This window comes from Eurosta solidaginis, chromosome 1 (genome assembly GCF_040869045.1).
Source record: "Eurosta solidaginis isolate ZX-2024a chromosome 1, ASM4086904v1, whole genome shotgun sequence".
Taxonomy (NCBI): Eukaryota; Metazoa; Arthropoda; class Insecta; order Diptera; family Tephritidae; genus Eurosta; species Eurosta solidaginis.
Genome location: NC_090319.1, coordinates 276,104,303 through 276,125,692, shown reverse-complemented (window position 1 = coordinate 276,125,692; position 21,390 = coordinate 276,104,303). Strand labels below are relative to the sequence as shown.

General features: G+C 38.5%; 1 protein-coding gene across 1 annotated transcript; it reads right to left on the bottom strand.

Moving 5' to 3' along the window:
- Positions 1 to 236: 236 nt before the first annotated feature.
- Positions 237 to 9,637, bottom strand: apn (apnoia). The gene is made up of 3 exons (XM_067770627.1): positions 9,437 to 9,637; positions 1,059 to 1,192; positions 237 to 956 (listed from the first exon to the last, which is right to left on the bottom strand). The coding sequence occupies exons 1-3, from the start codon at positions 9,543 to 9,545 to the stop codon at positions 804 to 806; spliced, it is 396 nt and encodes a 131-aa protein (XP_067626728.1). The 5' UTR covers positions 9,546 to 9,637; the 3' UTR covers positions 237 to 803.
- Positions 9,638 to 21,390: the final 11,753 nt, after the last annotated feature.

Sequence of the window (21,390 nt, the reverse complement as noted above, 5' to 3'; positions counted from 1 at the left end):
GCATTTGACATCATTTACCATTTGTTTTGCTATCGACGACACATTTTTTATTTGCGTAGTTGCGTGTACTTTCTTCTTTCTACATATTTCAGCAGCTGTCATCGATCAAAACGTGCAATCCTCAATCGTCACGTTCCGCTCCGTCCATGTCCATAAAAACTGAGGAAGTGCTGGGCAGCAATTTTGAATATTGATTACAATCAACATAATTTTAATAATTTCACTTTCAAATGAGTAAATGTTTTGCATATTTGCATAATTAATTTTCGTGCATTTCTTTATTTGCTAATCCAATTGCTTTCTTTCTTCTTCAAATAAATAAATATTTTAAATTCAAATTTTTTATAAATATTAAAACTAACTTAAATAATTAAATTAATATAAATTTAAAGTAAATTTTTATTAAAACTTTTTCCGAGTTCTAGGCCATGTATATGTAAATTGAAACACCAAAACTGCTTATGGACAGGTCGACAGGCACTCAAGAGTTCCTGAAGATGATTTCAGTTTGAAATCGAAATATCGATAAAAATAAATTAATAAAAATAAACTTGACAAATATACAATTTATATATAAAATAAGCATTTTTGGTGTTTCAATTTACATATACATGGCCTAGCACTCGGAAAAGTTTTTTATAAAAATTTATAAATTTAAAGAATATTTGGTCTATTTGCAATTTTCGTTGTCAGCGTCGCTACACTGAGGTAATTTCGTTTATTTACTCGCTATTTAAATGACTGGTGCGATAAGACATGTTAATAGTCCTCTTTGTACTATTTTATTCTGAATATTTTCTTATTTACCACTCCTTTTCAAGCCAAACAGGCTGTTGGGTATGCGAATGTGAGTAAACTACCGGCACGGGTGCTGGAGCAGCTGTGTAGGCGGCCGCATGGACTTGTGGAATGGCGCGTGATAGCATTTGACCGATAGCTAAAACTAGCAGGATTACCTAATTGGGAAAGAAAATGTTTTGTTAGCTAAAAGTGTTCAACTCGGTGAATTTTTTGAATATGAATTATTTTACAAAAAATAATCGAAGCGTAATACTCACACCTACACCTAGGCCCTTTATTGAGACGACGGTGAGTGCAGCCAGCAATGTAGTAATAACTCCAATAACAAAGGCACCGGGAACAACAGCAAAACTCATACGCTTCAAAAAGTGATGACTGAATGTGCGGCCTTCTGTTAAAAAAAATTTTAATATTTATTAATTTAAACTTAAAAATTACTTCAAAGTTTTTTTTTTTAATAAATAGATAAAAGGCGCGAAACCCTCCGAAGAGATTTTAGGCTGAGTTTCTCTTGCAATTTGCATCGTGCTGCTTTTAATTTTTCCTACGAATTGGCGCGACGGGACCGACGTGTTTAACGCCGAATCCGAAAGGCGTCTGAAAGTTTTCACTGAAAAGCTTTTCATGACAGAAATACACTCGGAGTGTTTAGCAAAACACTGCCGAGGGGCGTTCCCACTTAGAAAAACTTATTTCTAAATTTTTGATGTTGTTTCGCCCGGAAATCGAACCCAGGGTCATCAGCGTGGTAGGCTACCATCACACCACGGCAGCTACAAAATCAAAATTTAAATTTTTTTAAAAATATATTAAACAATAAAGGACATTCCCTTTTGAGCAATAACAACTAACATGCATACTTAGTTAATGTGCTTCTAAAAGTAGCATAATGCAAAAACGTCGTCATAAAGAACATGCCAACAACAATTCGTAAGTTTCGTATATAGTGCCATCCAAAGCTATGCACTCTACGGACGTATAAATATATGCAGTAAAAGTCTATCATTACAGGAGTGCAGGTCCGTTTTGTCTATTCTGATGCGGTGTTGTTTAAAAAATATTTAATAAAATAAGAATTGTACCCTTTATTCATAAACAATAATATAACTTTATAAAACTCCTGTATTAGGCAAATAATATGGAAATATTATCATAAAAATTGTTGGAAAACTTTTCAAATTAAAACACTAAGCTGCAAGGAATACACGTTGGCATCTTTCCTCGACATTGAGCGCGCTTTCAACAACGTGCAGACAGAGGCCATCTGCAAGGCTCTTACACGATATGGAACCCAAAGCTCTATAGTTGCATGGATCTATGCTTAGGAGTAAAGTTGTCAATGCGACTTTAGAGACTGGTTCTATTGGAAAAATGACCACCAGAGGCACCGCCAAGGCGGGTTGCTATCGCCTCTTCTCTGGATACTGGTAGTCAACGAAATTCTTGAAATCTGTAGAAGAAAAGGAAGAAAGGTAGTTGCATACGCCGATGACTTAGTGATTCTGAACAGAGGCAAATTCTTGCCAACCATCAGCGAACTCATGGAGTCGGCACTTTACGACATTTCGCGATGGGCAGGGCAAAATGGGCTGGGGGTAAACCCAACAAAATCCGAACTTGTCCTATTCACGACAAGGACAAAGATACCCTCCTTTAACTTACCGAGGCTAAACGGCACAATGTTAAACCTATCTTCGGAAGCGAAATATATTGGAATTATACTTGATTTCAAGTTAAGCTGGATAAGGAACGTTGAGATGAGATCAAAGAAAGCTCTAGCAGCATACTACGCGTGAAAAACGGCTTTTTGGCGGAACTGGAGACTGGCACCACATGTCATTCATGGCATGTACAGCACAGTCATTCGACCGATACTAACATATGGAGCTCTAGTCTGGTGGAAGGCGCTAGACAAAAAGAGTAATCAGCAGAGGATCGGGAAGGTACAAAGGCTGGCATGCCTGGGAATGTCAGGCGCCGTGAGCAGCGCACCTCAGGAAGCGCTAAATGTCATCTTTCACTTGATGCCTCTACAAGTGTTCGTGCAGGGATTAGCCGCTAGAGGAGCTCTACGACTAAAAGAATCCAACATGTGGAAAAGAGCTAAGCACGGACACGCGACGATTCTGGACGATATGACGAAGGGGCAATTAAACAGAATAATAACTGACCTAACATCCAAAACAGACGACACTACAGGGGTTTTGGACTTCCAGGTTCAGAACATACGATATCCTTCAAGGGAGGAATGGGAAGAAGGCCTAGACAACGGCAGGGGCATCACAATATACACCGACGGCTCGAAAATGGAAAAGGGAACTGGAGCTGGGATGTACTCGACACATCTACAGCTAAGCCAATCATGCCGACTTCCTGACGTATGCAGTGTATTCCAAGCCGAGGTCTATGCCATAGACAGAGCGGCAAAGCTGCTCCAAGATAGCGTGGTCTCCAACACCGACGTAACAATCTTTGTTGACAGCCAAGCCGCCTTAAGGGCATTAGAGTCCAACATGATAAAATCGGACATCGTGCGGAGGTGTAGAGCCTCTTTGGCTTCTATAAGTCATCTCAATATCTCCCTTTGCTCGGTCCCTGGCCACAGTGGCATTGAAGCGAATGAACTCGCGGATGAGGTGGCTAGGACTTAGACATAAGTGAGGTGGACAGCTCCGTCCGCCCGCCGCTGAGTTGTCTCCTAGGGAGAATCGACGAATATGAGAACAGGGCTACGGAACTGCTATTGAACAATAGGGTTGACTTCGAAGTCTCAAGGTCCTTATGGCCATGCTTGGATAGGAAGGGCACCAGCTACTTTCTCTAACTGAACAAATCTGTGGTGAGGGTGTTTACGGGTGCCATCACAGGTCATTGTGCTATCGCAACAATGCTCCGACGGTGGCGAATACCAACAAGCTCCCTCTGCAGAAGCTGTCAGGATGAGGAGGAAGAGGAGTCGATCTAGCACTTTCTCTGCCGATGCCCGGCGCTTCAAAGACGAAGGCTCAGATTTCTGGGCTCACGCTTCTTCGACAGCCTGGCAGAGGTTGGGAGGGTGTACGTCTCGCTTCTTCTTGGGTTCATCAGGGAAAGAAAGTGGTTCTTTGGGGACCGCTAGGAGGTAATGACGCTAAATGGATTTGCCGCCACCCTGTACTTACTGAGGGCACTCACAATGGACAAAAATGTCTCCGAGTGGAAGTGTGCGTATCGCCCACGCACGCCTTCTTAACCTAACCTAACCTAAGGGTGTCTAAGTTCGGGTGTAACCGAACATTATATACTCAGCATGAGCTTCAGTTGTGCAATTAATTTCAAATAAATTACTTTTCTACAAAACATATGGCACCGCCCACTTAACAAAAATGTCTCTCAATTTTCTCTTGCAATACAATTTGGTATGTGAATCAATGATAAATATAATACTATTATTATACTCAGTTGAGCAGAGCTCACAGAGTATATTAACTTTGATTGGATAACGGTTGGTTGTACAGGTATAAAGGAATCGAGATAGATATAGACTTCCATATATCAAAATCATCAGTATCGAAAAAAAATTCGATTGAGCCATGTCCGTCCGTCCGTCCGTCTGTCCGTTAACACGATAACTTGAGTAAATTTTGAGGTATCTTGATGAAATTTGGTATGTAGGTTCCTGGGCACTCATCTCAGATCGCTGTTTAAAATGAACGATATCGGACAATAACCACGCCCACTTTTTCGATATCGAAAATTTCGAAAAATCGAAAAAGTGCGATAATTCATTACCAAATACGGATTAAGCGATGAAACTTGGTAGGTGAGTTGAACTTATGACACAGAATAGAAAACTAGTAAAATTTTAGACAATGGGCGTGGCACCGCCAACTTTTAAAAGAAGGCAATTTAGAAGTTTTGCAAGCTGTAACTTGGAAGTCGTTGAAGATGTAATGATGAAATTTGGCAGGAACGTTACTCTTATTACTATATATCTGTTTAATAAAAATTAACAAAATCGGAGAACGACCGCGCCCACTTTTTAAAAAAATTTTTTTTTTAAATTCAAATTTTAAAAGAAAAGTTAATATATTTACAGTATATAAGTAAATTATGTCAACATTCAACTCCAGTAATGATATATTGCAACAAAATACAAAAATAAAAGAAAATTTCAAAATGGGCGTGGCTCCGCCCTTTTTCACTTAATTTGTCTAGGATACTTTTAATGCCATAAGTCGAACAAAAATTTACCAATCCTTGTGAAATTTGGTAGAGGCTTAGATTCTAGGACGATAACTGTTTTCTGTGAAAAAGGGCGAAATCGGTTGAAGCCACGCCCAGTTTTTATACACAGTCGACCATCTGTCCTTCCGCTCGGCCGTTAACAGGATAACTTGAGCAAAAATCGATATATCTTTACTAAACTCAGTTCACGTACTTATCTGAACTCACTTTGTATTGGTGTAAAAAATGGCCGAAATTTGACTATGACCACGCCCACTTTTTCGATATCGAAAATTACGAAAAATGAAAAAAATGCCATAATTATATACCAAATATGAAAAAAGGGAGGAAACATGGTAATTGTATTGGTCTATTGACGCAAAATATACCTTTAGAAAAAAACTTGGTAAAATGGGTGTGACCATATTAAGTAGAAGAAAATGAAAAAGTTTTGCAGGGCGAAATCAAAAGCCCTTGGAATCTTGGAAGTAATACTGTTCGTGGTATTACATATATAAATAAATTAGCGGTACCCGACAGATGATGTTCTGGATCATCCTGGTCAACATTTTGGTCGATGTCTCGAAAACGCCTTCACATATACAACTAAGGGCCACTCCCTTTTAAAACCCTTATAAATACCTTTAATTTGATACCCATATCGTAGAAACACATTCTAGAGTCACCCCTGGTCCACGTTTATGGCGCTATCTCGAAAAGGCGTCCACATATAGAACTAAGGTCCACTCCTTTTGAAAATACTCATTAACACCTTTCATTTGATACCCATATCGTACAAAAAAATTCTAGAGTCACCCCTGGCCCACCCTTATGGCGATATCTCGAAAAGGCATCCACCTATAGAACTTAGGCCCACGCCCTTTAAAATACTCATTAACACCTTTCATTTGATACCCATATCGTACAAACAAATTCTAGAGTCACCCCTGGTCTACGTTTATGGCGATATCCCGAAAAGGCGTCCACCCATAGAACTAAGGCCCTCTCCCTTTTAAAATACTCATTAACACCTTTCATTTGATACCCATATCGTACTCACAAATTCTACAGTCACCCCTGGTCCACCTTTATGGCGATATCTCGAAAAGGCGTCCACCTATAGAACTAAGGCCAACGCCCTTTTAAAATACTCACTAACACCTTTCATTTGATACCCATATTGTACAAACGCATTCTAGAGTCACCCCTGGGCCACGTTTATGGCGATATCCCGAAAAGGCGTCCACCCATAGAACTAAGGCCCACTCCCTTTTAAAACACTTATTAACACCTTTCGTTTGATACCCATATTGTACAAACGCATTCTAAAGTCAACCCTGGTCCACTTATATAACGATATTCCGAAAAGGCGTCCACCTATAGAACTAAGGCCCACTCCCTTTCAAAATACTCATTAACACCTTTCATTTGATACTCATATCGTACAAACAAATTCTAGAGTCAAGCCTGGTCCACCTTTATGGCGATATCCCTAAATGGTGTCTAACTATAGAACTATGGCCCACTTCCTCTTAAAATACTCTTTAATACCTTCCATTTGATACACATGTCATGCAAACACATTCCAGGGTTACCCTAGGTTCTTTTTACAACATGGTGATTTTGCCTTACTTTGTCTCCACAGCTCTCAACTGAGTATGTAATGTTCGGTTACACCCGAACTTAGTCTTCCTTACTTGTTTTTTTCTAAAATATATCTTATGATTATAGTCTACGACACTTTTCAAATTATTTTATATAAAGGTAGGCTTGGTCTTTAACCGATAACATCCCATTTTACTAGAAATATTTCTTGCTATAAGGAAAATATGTTTATCAAATTTTATTACTATACATATGTTAATTTTTCTCCCAGTTATGGCTCCCGAAACAAAGAAAATTGCATAGTCATAAAAGGCCATGCCCATTTGTAAAAATTTGAATTTTTTCCTATTTCTTGCTATAGCTCCAGTTGGGAAAAGCAACATTATTGACATAAACAGCGTAGTGAGGTTTTCTTGCGCACGGGGCTAAATATTTTTTGCCGCCAAAAAAATCTCTTCTCCATACGAGATTATAAATGTATGTAATTCTAACGGATTTTTAGGTTCAATTGGCGCCCCTCAGTGAGTAGCGCCCGGGGAAAGATGCCCCCCTTTCCCCCTCACTACACCTATGGATATAAAGCTTTTTTTTGCAAAGATATAGGTTATTTATTCGTCCACGAACTCTTTAAAAATCTTTAATACAAAAATGGGCGTGGTCCATAACCGATTTCATTGATTTTGCTTCGAAACATTCCTTATAGTAAAGGCAAGCTCTCTGGAATTAAATTATGATCGGTTTAACGGTTTTTGATTTATGATTAGTAACATTCCACAATTTTTTAAAATTTATGTTTTGCGTCATAAAACCAATACACTTCACAAATATCCCCCCAGCGGTTTAGGGGGCTTAGAATATACCCGCGGCAGAAATGCTTGTCGTAAGAGGTGACTAAACTACCAATTTGATTCAAGGGGTTGTGTAGCGCAACTCTTTCAAGGGATTTCTAGCGCAATATATAGCTTCTCCAACGCAATTGTCAATTTCACCTACCCGTGGCGAATCCTGTTTCTTTTACAATCGAGGCTCTGGCGACCTCAAGTTCCTTATGGATCTAGGTTTCATGTGGTCATACCAAATCGTTCCTGAGATGGTCGGGCTAGTTCCTTAATGGTGTTTGTTACCGGAACGTACCGGATCTGCATCCGGAAAAGGACCATCAACATCGATAACACTCCCCAAGGCCTTCGATGGTGTCCTTATCGCTAAAAGAACAACAACAACCTATCAAATTTCATTAGCTTAACGCTACTCGTTTTTGAATTAACTAATTTTTCTATTTCTCTAAATTTTCGATATCAAAAAAGTGGGCGTGGTCATCGTCCGATTTCGCAAATTTTTAATACCAATCTATTATGGGTCCAGATAAGCTCATATAGTGAATTTTATATCAAAGATATCTCAAAATTTGATCAAGTTATCGTCTTAACGGACGGACGGGCTTACGGACGGACACAGATTTATCCAATTATTGCCGATACTGATGATATTGATATATGGAAGTCTATATTTATCTTGATTCCTTTATATCGTAAAACCAACCGTTGTGTTGCCAAAGTTAATATACTCTGTGTGTAAAGCGCGCACAGATTGCTTATTGAAAATTATTTTAAGAAGGTGCAACTAAATTTAAACCGATTTTATTTTGACTATGACTATGAGCCAATAGGTCTATCCCTTTACTCTAAAAAACTTAGAAAGAGTAGAAAGTTTCCCAAAATTGTATCTTTGCCATACTCAAAATATGTTATGTTAAGTTATGTTTGAATAGCCAGCTTATAAGTTTCATGATACCTATATGACACTATTTTGTTTTCTGTGTATTTTTCTTGTATTCTCTCTTATATTTTTTTGTCGCCCTCCCCCCTAATACGGTTTCAGTACTCGTGTAAGTGTGTAAACTAAATTTAAAAACCTAACGAAATACAAGAAAAAAAAAACACAACTAAAATAAACTTTCTTGTGAAAAAAGTGGACCATCAGAGACCGAAATAATTTTTCCGTGTTATTTGCATTGTTTTTATTGTTAAAAATGTTAATGTAAAAATAAAATTTAAAACATAAACAAAAACATGTCAAACTCATTCATTTTTGGGGGAATAGTCGTCTCGTTTTCCCATGGTAGAAACTGTTTTTGTATTTTGAAGTTCCGATAAAGTTTCGTCATTTTCTCTAGCTTGGATTCCAACGCACAATAAAGTAGTGTCATATAGGTATAAGAATGTTGAAAACAGAATACAATTAGTTTCTCAAATTCTTCTATCTGTAAAATTTTGTGTAAAAAATTCATTCATTAAGCGGCATTTAACCTGCGTACCGAAATGTGCCTCAATAAAGAAAAAATCGTTTCTTGACCGCTTAATTCAGGATTTAGTGCAGTATTATAAAATTTGATAAAAATTTGTGCAAGACCTGCAATTTAAGACACGTTACTCAAAATGTGTGTTTTCACTGTCATATAATGTTATTTGTAACATTTAAATTTTTTCGCTAGATGTAACACCTTGTATGTAGCAATTTGAGACTTAACCAACTTTAAACTACTTAACTTAAAACTAGGTTTAGATTCGTTATTTTTCACTAAGGTCTCTGCGCAATTTCATTACACATGAGCACAAAATTGATAAATTTCTTGTTATATCTAAAAAACTTGACATTTTGGCACGGGTCTTAAAAGATTCATACAGATCTTTTAAAAGATCAGACATGTTTGTTTTATTGTTATTAACAAATTTTTTTTCTGAAATTTCAAACTAGCCAATTCTCAAATTTTCAGACATTCACTTGTAACTTTTAAATTCTCAAAAATTTTCCAATCACTAACCAGCAACATCGGAAGTATTATCCTCTGCGATATTCTTGCACAAAGCTTCGCTCAGCATTGCTGCAAACATAAGCAAAGCAAACACAATTTTTTTGTTGTTAGCAACCATTTTTGTAATTTGTAATCCTTGACTTGTATTACACACACACACACCAACAATGCAACGACAGCAGCGTCAAAAAGTGTTGATTTACTGTTGAAAGTTCGTAAAGTATTGAGTATTAATTTAACTTCGACAAGCGCTTTAATAGCGCACGTTTTAGGGTAGAATTTGATAAGCCCAAGAAAGAAAAAACGATTTAAAAAAGAAAACAATAATGCCAGCAAAAACAACGAATAACAACACAGAATTGTAAAAAAAGAAATGCTCACGATTAGCCATATTTTAGCGCTCACGTTGATTGACATATTCTTCTTTTTCGAATCATGCTTACCATAAGTCATAAGTTACACATATCGACATACATATATACAAATGCCATTACCCATTTTGTAAAGAACTTTTATTATACTCAGTTGAGCAGAGCTCGCAGAGTATATTAAGTTTGATTGGATAACGGTTGGTTGTACAGGTATAAAGGAATCGACATAGATATAGACTTCCATAAATCAAAATCATCAGTATCGAAAAAAATTCGATTGAACCATGTCCGTCCGTCTGTCCGTTAACACGATAACTTGAGTAAATTTTAAGGTATCTTGATGAAATTTGGTATGTAGGTTCCTGGGTACTCATCTCAGATCGCTATTTAAAATGAACGATATCGGACAATAACCACGCCCACTTTTTCGATATCGAAAACTTCGAAAAACCTAAAAAGTGCGATAATGCATTACCAAATACGGATTAAGCGACGAAACTTGGTAGGTGAGTTGAACTTATGACGCAGAATAGATAACTAGTAAAATTTTGGACAATGGGCGTGGCACCGCCCACTTTTAAAAGAAGGTAATTTAGGAGTTTTGCAAGCTGTAATTTGGCAGTCGTTAAAGATATCACGGTGAAATTTGGCAGGAACGTTACTCTTATTACTATATATCTGCTTAATAAAAATTAGCAAAATCGGAGAACGACCACGCCCACTTTAAAAAATTTTTTTTTTTTTAATTCAAATTTTAAAAGAAAAGTTAATATCTTTACAGTATATAAGTAAATTATGTCAACATTCAACTCCAGTAATGAATATTTTAACAAAATACGAAAATAAGAGAAAATTTCAAAATGGGCGTGGCTCCGCCCTTTTTCACTTAATTTGTCTAGGATACTTTTAATGCCATAAGTCGAACAAAAATTTACCAATCCTTGTGAAATTTGGTAGAGGCTTAGATTCTAGGACGGTAACTGTTTTCTGTGAAAAGCGACGAAATCGGATGAAGCCACGTCCAGTTTTTATACACAGTCGACCGTCTGTCCTTCCGCTCGGCCATTAACACGATAACTTGAGCAAAAATCGATATATCTTTACTAAACTCAGTTCACGTACTTATCTGAACTCACTTTGTATTGGTGTGAAAAACGGCCGAAATCCGACTATGACCACGCCAACTTTTTCGATATCGAAAATTACGAAAAATTAAAAAAATGCCATAATTATATACCAAATACGAAAAAAGGGATGAAACATGGTAATTGTATTGGTCTATTGACGCAAAATATAACTTTAGAAAAAAACTTGGTAAAATGGGTGTGACACCTGCCATATTAAGTAGAAGAAAATGAAAAAGTTTTGCAGGGCGAAATCAAAAGCCCTTCGAATTTTGGAGGAATACTGTTCGTGGTATTACATATATAAATAAATTAGCGGTACCCGACAGATGATGTTCTGGCTCACCCTGGTCCAAATTTTGGCCGATATCTCGAAAAGGCATCCACCTATAGAACTAAGGCCCACTCCCTTTTAAAGTACTAATTAACACCTTTCATTTGATACCCATATCGTACAAACAAATTCTAGAGTCACCCCTGGTCCACCCTTATGGCGATATCTCGAAAAGGCGTCCACCTATAGAACTAAGGCCCACGCCCTTTTAAAATACTCATTAACACCTTTCATTTGATACCCATGCTGTACAAACGCATTCTAGAGTCACCCTGGTCCACGTTTATGGCGATATCTCGAAAGGGCGTCCACCTATAGAACTAAGGCTCACTCCCTTTTAAAATACTCATTAACACCTTTCATTTCATACCCATATAGTACAAACAAATTCTAGAGTAACCCCTGGTCCACCTTTATGGGAATATCTCGAAAAGGCGTCCACATATAGAACTAATTCCCACGTCCTCTTAGAATACTCATTAACACCTTTCATTTGAAACCCATATCGTACAAACAAATTCTAGAGTCACGCCTGGTCCACTTTTATGGCGATATCCCTAAATGGCGTCCATCTATAGAACTATGGCCCACTTCCTCTTAAAATAATCTTTAATACCTTCCATTTGATACACATGTCATACAAACACATTCCAGGGTTACCCTAGGTTCTTTTTACAACATGGTGATTTTCCCTTACTTTGTCTCCACAGCTCTCAACTGAGTATGTAATGTTCGGTTAAACCCGAACTTAGCCTTCCTTACTTGTTTTTACCGATTTTTGGCCACGTGCGGTAAAAAAATGGAATATGTATTATAACTTAATAGTTTAAAAGAAATTTTTTGTGCGCATTGTCATGTCCAAAAGTCATCAATAAGTGACCAAATGTTTGAAGGAAAGTTGCATGTACCATATAAATAAATGAAAAGCATTTTCGTGATTAAAATTTGCTACCAAGTAACCACAAATATAGCCAATAAAAAATATGCATATATTAAAATTGTCTGGCTGCGATTTAGTCATCACTTGCACTATTTTGTCTGTAATATACAACTTGCTTCTCTTAAGTTTATTTGCTTGTGGCTTTAATATGGAAAAGAAAATTTTATTGCTTTTTTATTACTTTTTGAAGGGCCGATTTTTGATGATTTGTGACTAATCACCCAGTGTGCTATTATTTACGATCTTTGCTTCTTTTGCGAGTTAAGCTTAAAAGAAATATACATCCGTAGTGAAGATGTTTGATTCTGCAATAGTTTGCACTGATTTCAGGTTTTGCTTACATGTGTAATAGGCAGAGCAGGTTTAGCTTCCATCCGTCAAGGCTGATGCATATGCTTCCACAAATTCCATAATATTCACTTCGAAATCCAACTGAAAATCACATGCACCACAAATGGCGACTTTAAACTGTAGGCGAAAGGGAAGCTCTGAAACTGAAGGTGCTGAAATTTCCATCATTTGTCGATTAGAGCTCGTGGGCTCTCGCCTTTTGCATTTTGTCGTGGGCTATTCAAATCAAAATTAAACTTGCCAATAAAAAAAAGAAATACTTTGCGCGATTAGCCACCGAGAAGATTTAGGCCTATTATTCTCTTCCAATTTGCGTCGTGCTCCTTTTAGTTTTCTCCAGAAATTGGCGGAACGGGATTTACATGCTATATGCCAATTCCGTACGGCATCTGCAAAACAGATCAAGAAGCTTTTCATGACAGAAATACACTCGTAGTGTTTGTAAAATCACTTCCGAAGGGCGAACCGATTAGAAAAACATTGCTTAGCCTATCTCCAAGGTGCCCGGCTATGTGACCGAGCTGTATAGAGAATTGCGTCATCGCCATTCCGTCTCAAAGTAGGGCGGCGGGATGTTGGCGACCAAGAACTGCCAACCCCCTAATCCAGGGGGCTACGCTGACCGTGCATATTGACTTATTTGCATTTAGCTGTCTTCTAACCTCGGAAAGTAACGATGGCTTTACTTAATTAACAGAGGCTACTGTGACAGACGGGGTTTAAGATCCCCGAACCGGCCTTGTTGGGCAGGTGGTTGTACAAGAAAAATTAACAATTCAATAGATTATTTTAATGAGGAAGATGAGAAAGGGGGAACGGAGTAGTAAGCTAAGGAATACTAAAAAGTACAAGCGCTGCTTGAACTCGATGAGCGAATGTGGTGAAGATTCAGCTGCGTGATGAATCAGCAGGTGAATCCCAACGGAGAAGTGGGTAGAGAAGGGTGCCGAGCAGCGCTAAGAAATGTCCAATGCTTGGGAGCATTGCTCAACCAAAGAGACCTGGAAAGTAATCCCTGGGTAGCAATGGGAGGAACGCAGTTCTAAAATTTTGCTGCGAGCAACTCTCTGTACTGCAACCGGTACGGGAAGGAAAAAGCTTCGACGAGCGAGAAAAGGCTTTGAGTAAGTGGCGAGGAGATTAGCCAAAGGGAGGTAATGCTTAGGCTCCAGCTTTGTCCAAGGGACCAGTGGGAGTTAACACTAAGACTCCGGAGGTTATCCGAAGGATGTTGTGGCGATTAGAACTGATTAGTTGATCAAAGCAGTCCTATCGGATATAGGTATTTTTAATGCTCAAAGTGAAGTGGGAAGAATCAAATAAGGCATTTCTAACCTTTGATAGGGCGGGATGGTACAATGGTCTAAAGATGAAACCGTGCGACAGCATCGCGAGCTTGAGGCTGCTCCTAATCTTCAAAGACAAGTCCGGAACGTGTAGGTTGTGGTGGTAGGTAGAGCAAAAATCCTCACGATACCAAATGCCAAGGTATAGATACCAGACGTGATGAAGATGGAGGATACGCTGCGCTTTATGCGGATTCAGAATCCGAATATATCGACACAGGATTGGAAGATACTTAAGGTCGGCCTATGGAGGGGGGTCAGCATTAAATCTTCTAAATAAACAAGCAGGCGGGGAAAAATAGCGGCGGGTGAAATGAAGGCCTTTGCTTAACATACCGGATTGGCTGCACACCTTAGGCCCTTATTAATCTGTTACATCACAATGACTTTACTAAGTTCAACTGAATGAAATCCTCCCAGCTTTCTGGGGACCACACAAACACTTTTATATTACAATCGCAGAAAGGCACGAATCGGTCGACTTTTAGTTCTGACCTTGAGTTTATGGCCATCTTTACACACAGTGGCACTTACTTAAAACATTTTGTAGCATCATTTGAGTGGCATTATAAGCCAAAAGGAGCCGTGTATTAGCTGCTATCTAAAAATGTTATACTCATGGCGATTTACTTTGATATTGAAGCAGGTATAAAGGTCGTACAGGGCAGAAAAACTTTGTGTAAAGTATCAATAGACTTTAGACCGTCGTTTAACGTGCAGGTGCGCAGGTTACAGTGATGCACCTGGAAACTGTGCTGGCGACGAACCAGCGAGGAAAGCAGAAAACTAATAACATATTTAAACTGGACCCTACATGTGTGAAGTCTGCTTGAACGGATTCCAGGGCTACCTGGGTGGACATTTAAGTCTTCACACCGTAGTCATCTAACGCTGTTAAATATACCTTCTCACATATTCTCATATAAAGCTACCAAATATGCTTGGGTACAAAATTTGGAATCAATTTAAACATTTATAAATTTTGGTATACTGGGTGATATATACTTAGGTTAAAAAAAATTTACATTAAAATATTGTCGTTAGTACGCGCGTTAAATATAAATCAAGTTCTTGCCTTCATTCAATGTACTGCATTGGGTTTTCAAAATATGCGTATATAAGTAGCGGTGTATGGGCATTTATTAGCTTTACTTATTTCAACTTGAGCATTACCTTAAGCAATCATACATACATATGTACACATTTTTCTTTTACTACGACGCTTCGGGCTGACGTAGATTTTTTTTTATCTTGGACGTTAGGTTGCACTGCCCTCAAGTAGCCAATGAAATTAGGCTAGTCCTGTTCATGTACGCACACCCCGCAATACCTCCTTGAGGCATAACGTCATGGAAGGTAAGGTGCTTTAGTTACTGATGCTTCTCATGCGCATTTCTCTGCGCCTCCTTGCGGCATGCATCAATCGCGTCATCGCTAGAAACGAAATTTTACTGACAGCAGTCCAACAATTTATTTCTCTGCACATTAGGAGAACCAAATTCCCAACGGTAGGCTTCTCCCCAAAAACTATGTGTACAGAGAGTCTTTCGCCGTGAGAACGAGGGCAATGAAATTTTACGTGTTCTGGGCTTACCAATTCGGTGCGAAAATGTGGACAGAAAGGATCCTCCTCTATCCTACGCTTATGTAGATACCCCTTTGAAACCGCCGTGCTCACTCAATATCTGCTTGAGGTGCTAGTTTAGTTCCGTTCGTACCATTCTAGTATGTTCCGAACCAACATAAAAGTCCAGCGTCTTTCCTTCGATTCTTCCTACCTTTCTTGACACCTAGCTAATGTTCGTTAGCTTGCGCTTTTCTTGGCATCTTCAGATGGTCGGCTGATTCCAATGCCATACATATCGGTAATTTCACTTGACGGTAAATCCACTGCGACTTTTCGGTAATACGGTACGTTGCTAGTATATTTTGTTGGAACAATTTATATCCGCACCATAGTGGTGCTGCATATAATATTATCGAGCAGGTTATATTGGGTAAAAGCTGACGGGTAGCTGCGCCTGGGCCGCTGATCTTGGGCATTATTCGCGCTAGGGCTCCACTAACTCAAGAGATTTTCTCTCGACGCCGTACTTAATGACTTAGATATTTGAACCGACAGGTCCTCCGCATGTGTCCTTCGTATTGTCGCACCATTCCAAACAACATGAAATGTTTGTGGTTCAAAAAGGTGTTGTTTACATCTTCTTCTTTGTAGTTGATTGGCAGCTATCCCTGGTGAAGTTTCCACTAGCTCTAAGCTAATATCTTTGTGGTCGCTGAGTTTATGACGTTACTGATGTACCACTTTGCTCGCCTCGCTATTGCGCTACTAGAAAACGTAAGATCTATAACGGATCGTCTACTGCCAGTGTCGAAAATATATTTCCCCCGATCACCTAGAAGTTCTAGTCTCAGCTATGTAAAGCTTTCGAAAAGAACTCTATCTCTATCCTTAGTTCGACTACGACCCCATACAGTTGACCAAGCATTAAAGTCTTCACCTATTATAAGTGGTTACTTACCCTGTGCTTCTAAGCTCCCAAGAGTCATGCTTTCAAACTCCGTGCTAGTCATATTCTCAGGTGCATAGCAACTAAATATGTATATTCCTTTGATTTTCGCCCACGTGAATATAGTCGCGATCGGTGCCATCTTTTCCCGTGAAAGAAGTTTTCCTGGTATCCAAATTTAGGCTCTCCCAGCTGAGTTCGACAGTCAATCTTGCTTCTGAGTATATCAGTACGGTTCTGAAAGTACTGTTATATCAAATCCTCCTCTATTGTTTGGGATAAGAGGTCTTGAGACGCTTGGCAGTGGTATAGATTGAGTTGTAACAATCTCATGCCTATAGGCAATGAGCAATCACATTGCCCCCCATTGTGGGCTTCTTAACTGCCTCCCGGATGCTGTCCCCCACGTACCACATATTTCGGTAAATGTGAGCAGTTCACGGCCTTGTGGTACTCCTGACAGCATTTAATGCAAAGATTTGACCTATCTTTAAACCCTCATGACGACTGTGTTCATTCTTAATTCGCTTCTACAAATACATCAATATTTCATTAAAGATGTATGTATATATGTAAGTATGTATGTGTGTTTATTTTCCTGAATATACACATATCATAAACCCATAACCAAAAAACGGATGTCAACGCATAAAAATTTAAGAGGTATGTCTAAACATTTTCATGTCAATTAATTATTTTATTTATGTACATTGGTGAAAATGAAAAGCAAAAGCTAAGTGGTGCAATTTCTTTAATTTATTTTGGATTAAAAGTTAGCACTTGCCACTAACCAAATGGATATTTTGCTACCGTATTACACAGGCAAAAGGAAGTCGTAGGCTCATAAACACATCTTTGATTTACTTAATGGCTTTCAAATTAATTTCCGTCAAGGCCTTTGCTAAGTTATGCTAGCGAGCTGAGAAAGATTTGCATTCGAGTTGTATACCGAACGCAAAACTTATGTTGCAGGTTAACAGGTCGGGTTCGATCTACATCAAATTGCTGCACGTAAATTAATGGATCACTTAGTGCATTCATTGCACTTTAAGTATTGGTGTAAAGAGTTGTGGTTGGCAGTATACTGCTTGTAGGGAAGAGGGAATCCCGAGCTTACCAAGCGACTTTGTGATTATAAATTATTCATAGTAAATAGGTTGGTAAAATAAAATGAATTACGCAATCGTTTAGAACATTTATCAAAAACGGGGTCGCCACTCAGGAGTATTTTTTTCAGCAACAATTTGAGAAACATCATTTTCACCGTAGCCAAGAACCAATATCTTCTATATAGGTATCGATAAAGCAGATTCTCCCTGTATGTTGTCGATTGTTTGCTCCTACCGCAGGTTTCGGTTTCGAGACACTATTGTCAGTTATACAGATCGACCCCGCCTGTTACTAGCTATCTCAACCACCGGCCGCTACCGCTCCTACTAGCATACCTTATCTATTACTGCATGGCTAGTTCGACGGATGTCACCCAATAGCTGTTGAAATTGTTGCAAAGATGGTCCGGCATTTTGTATCTGTTGTGACCCCCGTCCAAATTGCCCATATGCTAATCAGTACTTACTTACTAGCTTAATTGGCGCTTAACCTTTTAAACGTTTATGGCAGTCCGACAAGGCGCGCCAGTCGCTTCTTATTTCGGTTAACTGACACCAATTGGTCGCACCAAGTGAATTTAAATCTGGTACTTCCATTGGGGTGGGGACAGCCCTCTTTCTCTGCTTTCGTAGGCGGGTTGCGATAAAAATATATACTTTATTAGTCTTTCGTTCGTGTAATATGACCCAGCAAGCGTAGCCGCCACGTTTTAATTCGCTTAACTATATGATTGATGTCCGCGTAATGTCTGTTGTTGTTTGTGTTAATGCTCGTTCCCAAATAAACGAAATCTTTTTTTTATGGAGCGCTTGTTCAGGCAGATGATATCAATGTCATCAGCATATGCTCCACAGTTCTGTAGCTAGTATGATTTTCTTCAGGATCAAATTAAAGAGATCGCACGATAAGGGGCCCCCTGTCTGAAACCTCTTTTAGCTTCGAAAGGCTTTGCAAGATTTTTCCCAATTCTGAAAGAGGTCATGGTGTTGCTCAACGTCATTCTGCACAGTCGTATAAGTTTTGCAGGGAAACCAAATTCAGACATAGCGACATATAGGAAACTCCTTTTCGTGCTGCCGAAGGCGGCTTTAAAATCGACGAATAGGTGATGTGTGTCGATTTTTTTCGCGGATTTTTTCCAAAATTTGGCGCATTGTAAAAATCTGAAGCCGCACTGATAAGGTCCAATCAGTCGATTAACGGTGGGCTTCAATCTGTCGCATAATACACTTCACAGGACGGTATATGCGATGTTAAGAAGAGCGATTTTCCGATAGTTGCCGCTGTTTTCTGGATCCACTTTCTTGTGGTTTAGGCATGAATTCATTCTACCATATTTTGAAAAGAAGTTGTTACATACGCCTTACCAATCCATTAACGCCTGCGACGTTCTGATTTTTAATCTGATTTTTTCTTTTTTGACTTCGTTATGATCGGGAGGACATTTATTCCATCATCATCGATTGCGGGATCGGATTCATCATTCCTATGCGGTACATCGCTATCTCCTTGCATTCACGCTCTGCTTTTTTTCCTGAAAAGGCGTCTTGCTTCCCTTTATGATACGAATACAGGCCACGCGAGAGTTGAGCTTATGGCAGGAGCACTCAAAGCCAGACCCAATCGTAAAGCGGGAAGAGTTTCAAAAGCATTTATTCCATAAATTCAACGGCGATAAAGCCGGAAGGTACGCTGAAAGAAAGATACTTCTTTTATTTGGGAACCAGCATTAACACAAACAACAACATCAGCTCTGAAATTCAGCAGAAAATCACTCTTGCCAATAAATGCTAATTTGAACTAGGTAGGCAATTGAAAAGTAGAGCCTTCGCTCGGCAAACGAAAATCATGCCCTACAAGTCACTTAGCGTACCCGTCCTGCTATATAGTTCAGAAGGTTGAACCATGACAACATCAGATGAAGCGGCTCGGGGATTGTTCTAGAGAAAAGTTCTTTGAAAGATTTATGAACCTCTACGCGCTGGCGACGTGAAGTATCGAAAAATATTTATTGATAAGCTGTACGAGCTTTATGCAGACATCAACATAATTCAGCTAGTTAAAATGCAGCGGATACGGTGGCTGGCCTTGTTGTGCGTATTGAAGACGACGCTTCGGCTAAGAAAGAATATATTTTTATAGAAACCCGCCGACCCAGTTGGAGAACGATTTAAATTCCTTTGGTGTGACCAATTGGCGCCAGTTAGAAGAGCGAAGAAGCAACTGGCGCGCTTTATTGGATGACTATAACCGTTTAAACGGTTAAGCACCAATTGAGTAAGCTAGTAATTGCCTTAACGATGAAATTAATAAAAAAAATGTATTGGGTATATATAATTTAATTAAACGTCATATCTGGTCTATTTTAATTGTATAAATTTATTCAGGCCTGTTCTGAATTCCGATTCCGATCAATTTTTTCGGAATCGAAATGGATTGGTGTTCTCAATTTCGATTCCGACCAAAAATTATCGGTTTGAAAAGTATTGCCTCTGAGCAGTCGGAATGAAAATTAATTGACAGATTATACACAAATGTTGCGATATTTGTCTTTCAAATAATTTTTTTTAATTCTTCATTTTATTTGGAAGAGTTGTGTGTATTTTTTGTTTAAATTTGAGTTAAGTTGGCATAATAAATCTTTCTTTAAAAACTTCTGTCAAGAAATCTATTAGGCAAACAAATCGATGCTGATCGAAATGAAGTCGACCTGTTCTGAATTCCGATCCAGCGCATTTTTACGATTCGCACGCACAATAGCACATCTTTTTGCATCTGCGCATCCAAAAACCATATCTGCAGGCATTTTTTAATTAAAATAAAATTTTATGATACTTAAACCAAAACACATAAACAAAAACAGCTGATTAAACTGGTTACCGAATCGGAATGAAAACGATTCGAAATCGACTTTGAATCGATTTTTTACAATCGGAATTGAGAACACCAAATAGAAACCGAGTCGAAATCAATGTCGTTTTACTTTTCATTCCGAGTCGGAATTCAGAACAGGCCTGATTATTGTTTTCTCACTAGCGGGCATGCTCTGTACTCGCAGTAACTCAAAAATTAGATCAACATAATGCATTATAAGGTTAAATTATAAAGTGCTTTTACGCTTGGGAGTAGAATAAGCCTAGTTTTAACGCATAGTATAAACGTAAAAGCATCATGATCAACTTGATAAATTCACCAGTTCTAAGGCAGTATATTTCTAGAGCAAAAGACTGACTGCCTGCCACTAAAATTGGAAAGCGAAGCGCAAAACGAAGAGAAAGTGGAAAAATTATTGCAATAACAGTATATTTGAAATGATTGTTACGCCTCGATATACAAATACTAGATCCTATTAACTGTCTGAGAACCTATTTAAATATGTATTTATATTAGTTGAAATGAAAGTATTTATGCGATCAGAGATTGCATAGTAAACAAGTGGTTTTGCATCAAATGACACTATGTGAGCTACTCAAGCTGTTGCTGCTAAGAAATCTTTAGCTAACCACTGCTTTGTTTCAGCCATACGTTTAACTGCGCATTGTTGTAGCTAACTGAGTTCTTGCTTATCATTTGGCTGGAAAATCAAGAATCGCCAGTTGTGAAGCTGCTTACAAATATATATTAAGGTGAACATGTTGGCTCCCGCTTTTCCATTAAAACTTTTCTTGGTTACGGATGGTCATGTCTTCCAAGCAGATGAATGCGAGTTTATAAAATGCACTCCATTACAGCGTTTAGCACATTTCTGCTTTTATGACTGAAGTGCAAAGACGTTATTGCGAATTGTTGCCAAGCTTTAGTGTTTGAGCGGTGCTGGGAAGCATTTGAAATTAAAAAAAAAAAATACATAAATTTAATAAAAATTTTAAAAATT

What these genes read in the sequence shown, in the direction of transcription:
- apn (XM_067770627.1), bottom strand. Translation starts at nt 9,545, where the DNA reads ATGGTTGCTAACAACAAAAAAATTGTGTTTGCTTTGCTTATGTTTGCA. An exon ending in TAATACTTCCGATGTTGCTG is followed by an intron (nt 1,193 to 9,436) that starts GTTAGTGATTGG and finishes TTTTTTTAACAG; the next exon opens with AAGGCCGCACATTCAGTCAT. An exon ending in TAAAGGGCCTAGGTGTAGGT is followed by an intron (nt 957 to 1,058) that starts GTGAGTATTACG and finishes TTTCCCAATTAG; the next exon opens with GTAATCCTGCTAGTTTTAGC.